Genomic DNA, 13,423 nt, shown 5'->3' with positions numbered 1-13,423 from the left:
AATATTCATTCATTCATGGTTTGAATCCTATTTCCAAAAAAACAATTTCACATTGCTTCTAATAGCCAAGTATCTACCATCTCCAGGAATTTAGCTGCCAAAAAGTAAACAAACAATGGTAGCTTTACCCTCCGCAACTAGACTGAGCCTCTCAGAGACTAAAATCTATCTCTCTTAACTAACGTAGCACAGGTCCTGGTGGCTGGTATTTAATACATCCTTGGTTGAATAAATGAATGGGTGCCTTTTAGAAGAGAGTAATGATCATTACATCTCTCCTTGACCTAGTTCCTAGGAGGTAAAGAGAATAAAAGCTCAATAAACATTTGCTAAATAAACTACTTAGTGGAAGAAGGGCTGTATATGCCAGGAAAGGGGGTGGGAATAGGGTAGGAGTCCCATCTTTCCACTCCTCTCACTTCCTCCCCAGAAGATGCACATGCTTCTCCCTCTGTCTCTCCAGATCCCCGACGTTTGCTGGTGGCCTGTTCTCCATCTCCAAGTCCTACTTCGAGCACATCGGTACCTATGATAATCAGATGGAGATCTGGGGAGGGGAGAACGTGGAAATGTCCTTCCGGGTGAGAGTGAAGAGGGCTTCGAGGGGGGAACCACAACATCCCAGGGGACAGACAGCCTGAGAACCTGTCTCTTAGGCAGCAGAAATATAACATCTGGAACTGAACTTAAAAGGTGGCTGTTTCCTGGCATGACTCTGCTTTCCTCCGCTCCCTTCCCTGCCTCTGGCAATAGGGCTTTGGGAATCAGATTAGACAACTTGAAACAAATTACTGAGGAGAACTCAGAAAGAAGGGAGAACAGTGGCAATAGGAATTGGACATCTACAGACTCTTTCATGGTGTCTGTAGAAAAGGATTAGATCCTGGTTATGGTAGAGGACCCTGGAACAGGTTAGTAAGCAGTCACTATCTTTTTTCTAGAAAAATCAGGTTCCCCTTTCCAGGTCAGAGGACATGTGCCCTGGTGGTCTTAGAGTTTTGCTACCATATGTTCAGAAAGCTCTCACACTGTAGGTGAAGATGGTGCCCAAATTTTGGTGGACCCCAAAACTCTGAGGAATAAGGCAAGTCAGGATTAGGTTAGGAACAAAAGATTGCCTCTTTGTGAAATCTACATAAATCCCCATGCCAGTGGATAGTACTTAGTAATGAGCTCATTTGTGAAGTCACCTCTCACAGTGCCTGGCACATATTAAGCACATCTTTTTTTAAAAAATATTTTATTGATTTTTTACAGAGAGGAAGGGAGAGAGATAAGAGAGTTAGAAACATCAATGAGAGAGAAACATCAATCAGCTGCCTCCTACACAGCCCCTACTGGGGATGTGCCAGCAATTAAGGTACGTGCCCTTGACCGGAATCAAACCTGGGACCCTTGAGTCTGCAGGCCAACGTTCTATCCAAACCAGTTTCGGCTAAGCACATCTTTAATACCTGCTATTATTATGTATTTGTTTCTGCTATACCAAAATGAAGAACCTAACTTAAAACCTAAAAAGAGAAGATACATGTGGGAAGGGTCACCAGCTTATTCCCCATAACTCCCAGAGTTCTGATTCTAGGTTCATCCATGAGCCTCTGACCAGTCTTCAGTCTCTCTCCTAGGGAACTAGTGTGCTACGGGTGACTACCACAGGCCACCTGGCAGTTGACTATCCTTGCACTGATGCTCTGATTGGGTCACAAGTCTATCTTGATATGAGGAAGTTTGAGTTTCCACTAATACCTGTGTGAGCTTATAAAATCACATTTTCAACTCAAAAAGCCAAAGTTAGCCCAAATGTCTTTTCTCTAAAATGGGCCCTGAGGGCCATTCAGACATGCAAATGTGGTTAAGTCAGAGTGAACCAATATCAGAGAGCTAGGGATTGTGTGTGTGTAGTCATGGCCTAAGAAGAAGCCTGGTCATTGTCCTTGTTTCCAGGAGAGAAAGTGGCATTGCCTTGAGTTCTTGGACCTGGGTTCTGTGCTCTGGGAATGAAACAGAGCTGCTTGGGGGGAGACTGTCCCACCCAGCTCCTAAAGGCCCCATTTTGTGTCCCCTTACGGCAGGTGTGGCAGTGTGGGGGGCAGCTGGAGATCATCCCCTGCTCTGTGGTAGGCCACGTGTTCCGTACCAAAAGCCCCCACACCTTTCCCAAGGGCACCAATGTCATTACTCGCAACCAAGTGCGCCTGGCTGAAGTCTGGATGGATAGCTACAAGGAGATTTTCTACCGGAGAAGTATGGAGGCAGCAAAGATGGCCCGAGAGGTGAGATGAAATGGTCCTTAGGGGGTGTCTAGATGAAGAAAAAAGTACAGAATCCCAGACCCTGACAAAAGCTTAATGGTAGAGGCCCATCCATTTCTACCACCTTAGACCCCGTGAGCTTACCCAGGCAAGCTAGAGGATGAGGAGAGGAGTCTTTGTTATCCCTGCCTAGAGAACCCCAGTATCTTTTAGGAGGGCGGAGCAACGAGATTTGGAGAAAGAACCTCTTCCAGGACTGGCTTTGCTCTGAGTGGCTCAGAATGGGGCTGGGGGGAAACTAACTGGGGAGTGACAGGAGATGAGGGAGTGAGGGGGATATGAGTGGAGTTCCCAAAGCCAATATGGGGTCTGGGATTGGATGTGAGGCTGGGGCAGTAGTTCCAACAGGTCCTGAGCAAGAGTGAGCCTGAGACCCATTCTGAGAAAAAGGGACCCCAAGAACTCTGGACTACTTCAAGCCAGGCAAGAAGGCCAAGGCTGGTCGTACTGACCCTTAGGGGGTTGTCTTTTTGACAGAAATCCTTCGGTGACATTTCCGAACGACTGCAGCTGAGGGAACAACTACACTGTCGTAACTTCTCCTGGTACCTGCACAACATCTACCCAGAGTTGTTCATTCCTGACCTGAAGCCCACCTTCTATGGAGCTGTGAGTCCTCAAAACCAACTTGCCTGCCCATCACCACAGAACCCCCTAGGGAAGTTCAAGACCACTTTCCCCACAGACAGATGACAAACGAGTGCTTAATTTTATTCTCCACACTTCTTTATCCAGAAGGAGAACTTTGGAGCTTCTAGAGAGAGCTAAAATCCTTATGAGGAAAACGGCCTATAAGCAGTGGCTCGCTCTCAAATGCTCACCTGCATCAGAATCACCAGGAAGGAGTGTTAATACACAGACTGCTGATTCAGTAGAACTGGGGTGGAGCCTGAAAATATGCATTTCTAACAAGTTCGTGGGTGATGCTGCTGATCTGGGGAATCACACTTTGAGAGCCATCACTCGTGAGAAGATTCCCATGTGCTGAGGGCTTCTCCCACAGACCTGGCAGCCCAGGAGGATGCCCAGTCTGCTCTGGCCCAGCCTCTGGGCTGTGCACCTGACTTTGCTATTAACTTCAGGCATCTGGGTTAATGAGCAGAGGAGAAATCCAGTCATGCAAACTTATTCCAATTGGGCCTGACACCACAAACTAAAAATCTCCTGACTATGCTGGTTTCCCTCTCTGCTCCCCATTCTGCAGATAAAGAACCTCGGTATCAACCAGTGCCTGGATGTGGGTGAGAAGAACCATGGAGAGAAGCCTCTCATCATGTATGCCTGCCACGGTCTTGGTGGCAACCAGGTATATAGCCCAACCCTGCTGGGGAAGCCCCAAGAGAAGCCTGGGTCTGAGCATCTCCTCTCGTAAGGGGTCCCCTTCCTCCACTCAAAATAGTCCTTTCTGAATGACAAGGATGGGGGATGTCCAGAGAGAGGAGGAGATACCATCCCTGCCCTCAGAAAACTCCCAGTCTGAGGAAGAAAGCGTGACAGAGACAGACAAGGTCTGAAGTCTGAATTAGGGACATACAGAGAGCACTGGGCATCAGAGCTGGGTGCTAGAAAGGGATGGGGGAGGGGAGGATTGTTCATCAGAGAAGGCTTGCTGGAGGATGCCAGCTGCTAAGGGATGTTTTAGGGTAAGTGTGGGAAATCTTTTAGCACTTTCCCTCATCTACATACAACTTATATCTTCAGTGCCTCTTCTGCCCAGAAAATAACACTGTGATCCTACCACCCAAAAATGACCCCAGAACAACCACCTCCTGACATCTTAGTCACCTAGCATCCTGAAAATTTACTCCATGCCCTACAATGGCCCAGCTCTTTCCTGGCCCAAGTTCTTCAATCTACCTAGAATGCCTAGCATTTGGTAGGAAAGAAGTACTTGAACCATAATTGAAGCAAGGGAAGGAGTGGCTTGGGACACTAAACAGACTGCCTATATGAAGATAGTCTTTCTAGAACAATTCCCTGTACCACTGGCCTGCATGATGATTGTAGGTGGTACATTGGTGAACCTTTTTATTGTACTAGTAATTTATTAACAAAAGAAGAACTAGAATATCAGACACAAATGACTTCACAGATAATGCTTAAAATGAAATGAGATTAATATTTTAGTTAAATAAAAAATATTAATTAACTATTATTCCAGTATAACACAGATATGGTTAAAAATTCCTGAAGGTGACACTTGAATTACTAAAGTCTTTTTAAAAAAAATATATATTTTATTGATTTTTTTACAGAGAGGAAAGGAGAGAGAGAGCTAGAAACATCGATCAGCTGCCTCCTGCACATCCCCCACCAGGGACTTGCCCGCAACCAAGGCACAAACCTGGGACCTTTCAGTTGGCTTCGGCGAATTACTAAAGTCTTGTTGCTCACTCACTTGCCTCCCCAGGAGGCCATCTGTGGCTGGCATCTTAGGGCAGATGGCTTTGGGAGGTGGTGAGTAAACTCTCCGCCTGTCTCTCAGACCTCCTCTTGTCTTGACTTATAGTACTTTGAGTACACAACCCAGAGGGACCTTCGCCACAACATCGCAAAGCAGCTGTGTCTACACGCCAGTGCTGGCACTTTGGGCCTTAGGAGTTGTCACTTTATTGGCAAAAACAGCCAAGTCCCCAAGGACGAAGAATGGGAATTGACCCAGGTAAGTCGGCCCAGAAAGCTCAGTATCCAAGAACCTTCAGTATCCAAGAACCTGAGGCTGCCCCCCCCCCCTCCTTATTTTCTGCATCTACTCCTGAGACACCATGGAGTAGATCAGGACTATGTAGAAAGTGTGGAGGATGAGGGGTTGCCCACAGGCAGAATTCCCAGGACTTAATGTTTGGTGATGGCTGGTTCTGGTGATGGCTGATAGATAGGGTCAGGTGTGTCAATGGCTCAAGTATTTTTTTACTGAACCTAAGTAGATGAAAGTGAAGAGTCTCTCATGGTTCCTGCCTGCCCTCCATGTGTCAAAACTATGCACTCACATACATTGATTTAATATTTCAGAGGTTCTTCCCAAGAAGCTCAGCAATTTTGTGGCTGGCCCAAGATTCACTGCTAGTAAATGGCAGACCTGAGATTCACACCCAAATAAGTCTGACTTAAAAAGCACAGGCTCTTTCCATTATACCACACTGCCTCAGGGTTTTTAATGTAACCTCTATAGTACTGAGTACAAACTAGCTCACTCTGTTCCACCCCAATCCTCAGTCCCTGGCTTAGGGAAAGAGGAGGCTAACCTTGGGGCCACAGGGAAGGGAGGAGTCTAAATATGATCCAAGACAGAAAGTGGAGGTAGGCAGCAGCGGCCCAGGCCATCTGGAGGAGGCAGGCCCTAAAGCCTTTTTCAGTTATCCCATAGAGTATCTGGCACATTGCCAGGCCTGTAACAGTGCTATTTATTGCCCCCTAGTAGCACTGTTTCAGGAATGAGGCCCAGATTGACCCTTTGCAATGTCGTCTTTTAGGATCAACTCATCAGGAACTCGGGATCTGGTACCTGCCTGACGTCCAAGGACAAAAAGCCAGCCATGGACTCCTGCAATCCCAGTGACCCCCACCAGCACTGGCTCTTCGTCTAGACCCCATATCATCCCCTGTGGGAGTTCCCACAAGTCTCTCAGGAAACATTATTTTGGGGAACCTGATGTTTGGGAACCTGATCATCAGCTTCTCTATCAGCCTTAAAGATGGAGTTTAAACCTAATTTTGGATGTCAAGGCAGGACCTTTCTACTTCTTGCAACAACATTGGGCCCATTTTCTTTTCTCCAGATCGACGGAAGAGACTGTAAGAACACATGGTACTTGACCCAGAGCTTTCCTTCTGTCTGAGAAACAGAGACTTCCAAAGCAGAGAAAGCTCCTGGGATGGGGCCCAAGGCAGCAATGCCAAATTCAAGAAAAGTACCTCTGCAACCATGTCGTGACTTCCTGATCATCTAGAGCTGGGCATACAGAATCTAGTGACATAATATATTCTAGCAGAGATCCATCTGTTAGAGGTCTAAGAGCAACTCCCTTGCTAATAGTACACCAAGTTTATAGAGCCATTTACGGTTTACAGAAAACAACCTGATAGGAATCCTTTATTTTACTTCATCTGCACAATGACTCTGTAAGAAAGACAGGACAGGGACTGGCATACCCATTTTACAGATAAGAAAGCTGAGTCAGGGAAGGGTAAAGGAGGTTGTCTGTAGTCCCACAGCTAGTGGATGGTGGGAGCCAAAACTGAGGCTTGAACTTGGACACTGAACAAGGGCGCCTTCCACTACACCACAAAAACACTAAACTAGCCACTGCCATTCCGTCCTCTCTTCTCTGCATTCTAATAATTTCTGGCTGGTTATAAAGCTCAGAACAATGGAGCTAGGTAGCCATGAGGGAAACCATACAGTTCATGGAGCCAGCGACTCTCAGGTTTAAGTCCCAGAACTATTTTTTATATTTTTTTTATTTTTTATTTCTTATTTTTTTTAGTGCCCTATATGTAATTTAACAGAAGGCAAAGTAGCCATGGATGAAATTGAGGATAGACAGGGGCAATGTCCACTAGCCCCTGAACTTCTAAAATTCTGTAAGACAGATTGAAAACCATCATTTTAGTCCAACCTTATCATTTTCCTATTATGAAACCGAGGGCAAATAAGTGAGGTAATTTGCCCAAGGCCACAAAGCAAGGCACTGGCAACCCTGAAGCTAGGACCCAGATAAGGCTACCAGGAGCAGTAGGAAGGCTGAGGAATTAAGGAGAGTGTATACTCAAACACGACTGCATGACTGCCCTGGCCTGCTGTACTCACATGAAGCCCTCACGTGGAGCAGACCTGACGTGCATCATCAGCTCTTTTCTAAGAAGTTGGACCCTACACACTTGGACTCATAAGAATTCCTTATGGCTTTCAGTGGCAGGCTGTCAACTTGGGCATCACCATGTGAGGGTGCCAAGGGACCACAGCTGCCTCTGCTTCCCTGAAACTCAGTCCCTAGGTCCCTGAAGAGCCTTCAGGATGCTGTAGAGGAAACATTCTGGGACAGCCCAGCCAAAGGGAGGAGGCAGAGCATAGCCTCTTTCACGATGTAGCCTGGAGTGGGAAAGGACTTTTCTAGAAAGAGAAGAGAGTTGGACATGAGATCCCTGTAGAAATAAAGGTTTTATGGCTTTAGTAAAGGAAGTTTGCATTGGATTTCTCCCCTGCATGGTTCCTTAGCTGATCCCTTTGAAGAATCTGCTGATTCAGGCTGTGAAGAACTACACACATCTGAAATGTCCTTTACAGCAACTTGCTCTTATTCCCACACATCATCTGGCCTACATACTGTGTGTCAAGCATGAGTAGACACGAGGAGTTATAAGATGAGGCAATTACCCTGTGGAACTCACACTCTAGCTGAAGAAACAGAGATGCAAGCAAGTCATGGAGTGTTCAGAGATGTGCTAGGTATGTTAGAACAACTTCCATTTAGGCCCTGAACTTCAGGAGGCTCAGGGAAGGCCTCACAGAGACAGTGACCTTTGACTTTAGACCTCAAAGGATGAGTCCTCAGGTGGAAAGGACTTAATAAACAAAGACCTCATACAAGCCATGATCTAGCATGAGAAGAGATACAGAGGGTCAAAGGTACAAGTGGATCTGGAAAACCAAGAGGACATCAGGGTGAAGGAGCAGTAGATGTAGAAGCTAAAAGAACAGGGCCACATTACAACTTCCATGGGCACTTTTGCCTTCATAAAAAAAGTATTTAAAATTATGTTTTATAACTGCTTTGATATAAAAATGAATATAACCCAGGCTGATGGTATTCATTTTATTATGATTTTAAAAGAAAAACGGCCCAGCCAGCTTGGGTCAGTGGTTGAGCATTGACTTAAGAAGCAGGAGGTCATGGTTTGATTTCCAGTCAGGGCGCATGCCCAGGTTGTGGGCTTGATCCCCATTATGAGGTGTGCAGGAGGAGGCCAATGAGTGACTCTCTCTCATCATTGATGTGTCTCTCTTCCTCTCCCTTCTCTCTGAAATCAATAAAAATATATTTTTTAAATTAAATAAAAAACATTTTTTGAGCCCCTAAAAAAAGTATTGTGGGCTTCAGGCACTGTGCCTGCTATGCCTACTGGGTAGGTTAGCCCTGTAGAACATGGGGTTGGGGCCCATTTGAGAAGGCTTTGAATGTCATGCTAATAAGTCAGGTGAGCCATAGGGAGCCACGATCCCCAGCTCTAAGCCTAGCCCTACTCTGGTTGCATTAAACATCTAATCATTTATCAGGTCTTATTTGCCACTTATCCCCAAATCCCTCATACAGTCTACGTATAACATCACCCAACAGCTCTCCAGCCCAATCTTATGATATATGCTCAACCAATGTGCCCTAAGGTGATTCCTTGTCCCTACCAAAAACAGCATAGCCTCCCCAGGGGCAATCATAAGAGCAACAGGAAGTGAGAGGTGCAGCACGAGAGAAAAAACCACATGACATATCTATAGAGGAGGCCCAGGTTTGGGGGTGAGTAGAGGACTAGGGAAGGGCAGTAGTCAAGAAGGGAGAGAGCACTGGCACGGGCAGTAGAAAGCCTCCAGAAACCAGCGTCATTGCCTCTTTTTAGCCAGGGTGGGTCTTGCCCTCACCTGACATCTGCCCTCTTCCTTAAAGTCCACCCCTTTAACCACTCTCAGAGCTCACCTAAAACCTTAAAACCTTGTTGCTAGCCCTGTGATACTATCTGCCTCTTACCTTAGCATTGAATGTCTGATCCCCTTTGGGGATTCATTTCCCACTTGAAAAGGAATGGTGCCATTGCCAAGGAGAGCTAAGTGTCCCAGAATTTATTATCTACTTATATTTTAATTACAAAGTAATTCTGTACAAAAGTCAAATAATACAGAAAATGTGAGTTTAAAAAGTGAAATTTATCCTCACAATGGTCCTATATCTAGTAATTCATTCTCTAGATATAATAACTTCGTTGCTTGGTGAAAGCCCTTTGAAACTGCTTTTCTGTAAATCTCCAAATGCACATGTACACTTGATTTCTTTACTATATCAATGACATTTTTCATGTCCTTTTATTTAAGTCTAATTCATTCTTTTTCTTTTTACTTATTTTTCCAAATTATAAGAGAAAGTTTATTAAGATTCCTTATGAAAATTCCATCAAAGCAGATTTGAAAGAGCCTTGTGATCAATTTGATCAATTACTATTCTTGTGTTCATGCAAATACTCAGGCCAAACTAAAACTAGACTTAATGCAGTCCCTTTGAAAAGGAGGGTAATCCTAGAAAAATTGTGTCTCAATGGAAACCACCATGTCCAGTTGTGAATATTGAACTCCAGTGTAGTTAACTGTCTTCAAAGTTTTGCCTTTAAGATTGTGTCTGTGTATGCCATACACTGTTTCTGGAAACTTTGGAGGTGGTTGTGGAGGTAGTTTTAGTAGGAGTGACAATGCTGGTTGTGGAGAAAACTTCAGTGATTGAAGTGGTTTTGGTGGCAGCTGTGGTGTGTGGTATGGAGTGGTGTGGTGTGGAGTGGTGTGGTGTGTGGTGTGGTGTGGTGTGGTGGATATGGTGGCAGTGGAGATGGCTCTAATAGATTTGGTAATGATGGAAGCAATTTTGGAGGTAGTGAAACTACAATGATTTTGGCAATTTCAACAATCAACCTCGAAATTTTGAACTTATGAAAGGAAGAAACTTTGGAGGTAGAAGGCCCCTATGATGGTAGAAGCCAATGCTTTGCCAAACCACGAAACCAAGATGGCTATGATGGTTCCAGCAGCAGCATTAGTTATGGCAGTGACAGAAGGTTTTAATTATTGCCAGGAAACAAAGCTTAGCAGAAGAAGAGAGCCTAAAAAGCTACAGGTTACAACAGATTTGTGAACTCAGCCAAGCACAGTAGTGACAGGACCTAGCTGCTACAAGGAAGGTATGTTTTAAACAATACTCGTGTGAATGAGCAAAAATATTGAGGATTCCCTAGCCAGTTTGGCCCAGTGCATGGAGCCTCGGCCTGAGAACTGAAGGGTCCTGGGTTCGATTCAAGTCAAGGACACATACCTCGGTTGTAGGCTTGATCCCAGGGCATTGAGGCAACCAGTTGATGTGTGTGTCTCTCTCATATCAATGTTTCTCTCTCTGTCTCTCCCCCTCCCTTCCACTTTCTCTGAAAATCAATAGAAAAAATATCCTCATGTGAGGATTAATATATAAACAAAATATAACATTAAACATCTAATCATTTATCAGGTCTTATTTGCCACTTATCCCCAAAATTCTAAAAAATAAACAAAAACTCAAAGACTGTATTTGTGACTTATGGTATAATAGGTTATTTTAGTTTATGTTCTATGGAAAGTGTAAAGCATTCTAACAAAGGATTTTAATATAGGGGTGGTTTTTTTGCACCCATGCTGTTGATTGCTAAATGTAGTAGTTAGATAATGATGCTGAATAAATATCTTTTTATTGATTTCAGAGAGGAAGGGAGAGGGAAAGATAGCGAAACATGATGAGAGAGAATCAGTGGTCAGCTGCCTCTTGGGTATCAAACCTGCAACCCAGGCATGCACCCTGACCAGGAATCAAACTGAGATCTCCTGATTTATAGATTGACCCTCAACCACTGAGCCATGCTGGCCAGGCAAATGTGCCTTTTAAAAAAAATAATAATAAAATGTCAAAGATTAAAGACAAAGAGAGAATCTTGAAAGCAGCAAGAGGAAACCAGTTAGTTACCAACAAGGGAACTCCCATAAGATTGGCAGCTGATTTCTCAACAGAAACTTTGTAGGCCAGAAGGGATTGGCACAAAATATTGACACAAAAAGTGATGAAAAGCAACCAAGATTACTCTATCTAACAAAGCTATCATTCAGAATCAAATGATAGATAAAAATCTTGCCATAAAAGAAAACACTGAAGAAGTATTACAAGAAATGTTAAAAGGCCTTCTTTAAAAAGTAGAAGAGATTGGTATGATAGGCCTCCTGATCTGGCCACACCCACTCAGCTGTGCTATCCAGGTTCCTTCTGATGATATAATTAGCCAGGGGAGAGTGGTTCTCCTTTCCTCCCTCGTTGCTTGAAGATCAACTTCTATCATAAATGACACTGTAACTATTGAACCAGGAAGTTCATGACCAACAGACTACTTCAGCAGAAACAAATGGGCAATGACATCCTTCCCCCAGGGAAGGCAACAGTACCCAAGACACAAATTTGGGAAAAACTAGCCAAACTGAATAACACCACATCAGATGTCACCTTTGTGTTTGGATTCAGAACCCATTTTGGTGATGACAAGACAACTGACTTTGGCATGATTTATGACCATTATGCAAAGAAAAATGAACCCAAACATGGACTTGCAAGACATGGCCTATATGAAAATAAGTTGACCTCAAGAAAACAAATGAACACAAGAATAGAATAAAGAAAATCAGGGATACTATGAAGGCCAATGTTGGTGCATAAGATTTGTCAACAATGTGTCACTTCCTCTGGACATTTCCAGTGTCATCTTCTCGGAAGAACATACATTGAGAATTTAGACTCAGCATTTATGATGCCTCTGCTCTTTCTCTCTACCCTCAAGCAATCAGCATCATTAAAAAGAAGAGAGCCCGGCTGGTATTGCTCAGTGGTTGAGCATCGACCTATGATCCAGGAGGTCACAGTTCGATTCCCTGTCAGGGCACATACCTGGGTTGCGGGCTCGATCCCCATTGTGGGACGTGCAGGAGACAGCTGATGAATGATTCTTTCTCATCATTGATGTTTCTATCTCTCTCTCCCTCTCCCTTCCTTTCTGAAATCAATAATAAAAATATATTTTAAAATAAAATATATTTTAAAAAAGGAAGAGAGCCGAAACCAGTTTGGCTCAATGGATAGAGCGTCGGCTTGGGGACTGAAAGGTCCCGGGTTCAATTCCGGTCAAGGGCATGTACCTTGGTTGCGGGCACATCCTCAGTAGTGGGTGTGCAAGAGCCAGCTGATCGATGACTCTCTCTCATCGATGTTTCTAAACTCTCTATCTCTCCCCCTTCCTCTCTGTACAAAATCAAAATATATTTTTTAAAAAATAAAATAAAAAATAAAAAAGGAAGAGAAATCCCCCCAAATTTTTTAAATAAATAAAATAAAAAGTGCAACCAAAGTTACCATCTATGCCTACCACTAAGAGATGATGCGGGGCATGTATTATAGATTTGACACTGGTTGTGAAAGTCTTAAATGTAGTCCTAAAGAATTTAGTTTTTCTTTTATTTTTTTATAATCCTCACCTGAGGATATGTTTTTAGTGATGTGAGAGAGAAAGAGAGAAACATCTATCCAGTTGCCTCCTCTATCCCCCCCAACCTGCAACTCAGTATGTGCCCCGACCGGGAATTGAACCCACAACCTTTTTGGTATAAGGAACAACACTCTAACCAACTGAGCCATCTGGTTAGGACCCAAAGATTTTGGTTTTTAAGCAAATACAGATTGAGCTTCTCTGGGCTAGGCCACGAATACAGAGATGGATGTGATATTGGCCCTGCCCTTAAAGGTACACTTTAGAGAATGTGATGTTAAGGGGTAACTTTTAGGAGGCCCTAAACCCTCTTCTTAAACCCCTCATCCTAAGGCTAGAGCTGTCTCCTTACTCTCCAAAGAAGGTAGGAGGTGGGAGGAGAATGACAAAAGAGACCCTGGTCCCCAGTCCAGCTCAGCCCTCCTCCCCAAGCTCTCCTTTGTGTTAGAATGCTGGGAATTAGACTGGAGAGGGAGCCCTCCAGGTTACCAGAGCATCATAGTTTACATTCCCCTGACTAGGTCAAGGACCTAAAAAGGTGACTGTTTGTTCAGAGCTCCTTCTAATAGCTTTTTCCCAGCCTCTCCTGTATCTGTAGACATGAAAAATTGAATTCTGCAGTTCTAAAGACCTGGTGACTTTGCTGCTTCCCTCTAGCCTTCCAAGCTTCCTGGCTTTCCTCTGCCTAAAAAAAACCACTACACCCACAGTCCTCTGCTCTAGGGCCTCCCAACCCAAAGTCCTCTGCCTACCTCAAGGCATACTGCATCTCCCTCTTTCCTCTTCTACTGACTTCGATGGGC

General features: G+C 44.3%; 1 protein-coding gene across 7 annotated transcripts in view; it reads left to right on the top strand.

Moving 5' to 3' along the window:
• Positions 1–6,591, top strand: part of GALNT6 (polypeptide N-acetylgalactosaminyltransferase 6) — a 32,802-nt gene extending 26,211 nt beyond the window's left edge. For 3 of the 7 annotated variants that reach the window (XM_036456088.2, XM_045587988.1, XM_036456087.2), the window contains 6 exons: positions 431–581; positions 2,073–2,273; positions 2,790–2,921; positions 3,517–3,618; positions 4,822–4,974; positions 5,786–6,591. In XM_036456088.2, coding sequence (XP_036311981.1) covers positions 431–581; positions 2,073–2,273; positions 2,790–2,921; positions 3,517–3,618; positions 4,822–4,974; positions 5,786–5,899 — 853 coding nt within the window. In that variant the 3' untranslated portion in view covers positions 5,900–6,591. Of the gene's footprint in view, positions 1–430; positions 582–2,072; positions 2,274–2,789; positions 2,922–3,516; positions 3,619–4,013; positions 4,150–4,821; positions 4,975–5,785 lie in introns of those variants that run through there. The other 4 variants (XM_036456089.2, XM_045587987.1, XM_045587989.1 and 1 more) reach the window with 4 other exon arrangements.
• Positions 6,592–13,423: the final 6,832 nt, after the last annotated feature.

The sequence above is a fragment of the Pipistrellus kuhlii genome, unplaced genomic scaffold, assembly GCF_014108245.1.
Source record: "Pipistrellus kuhlii isolate mPipKuh1 unplaced genomic scaffold, mPipKuh1.p scaffold_m20_p_3, whole genome shotgun sequence".
Lineage (NCBI taxonomy): Eukaryota > Metazoa > Chordata > Mammalia > Chiroptera > Vespertilionidae > Pipistrellus > Pipistrellus kuhlii.
This window is presented reverse-complemented; position numbering and strand designations above follow the sequence as displayed.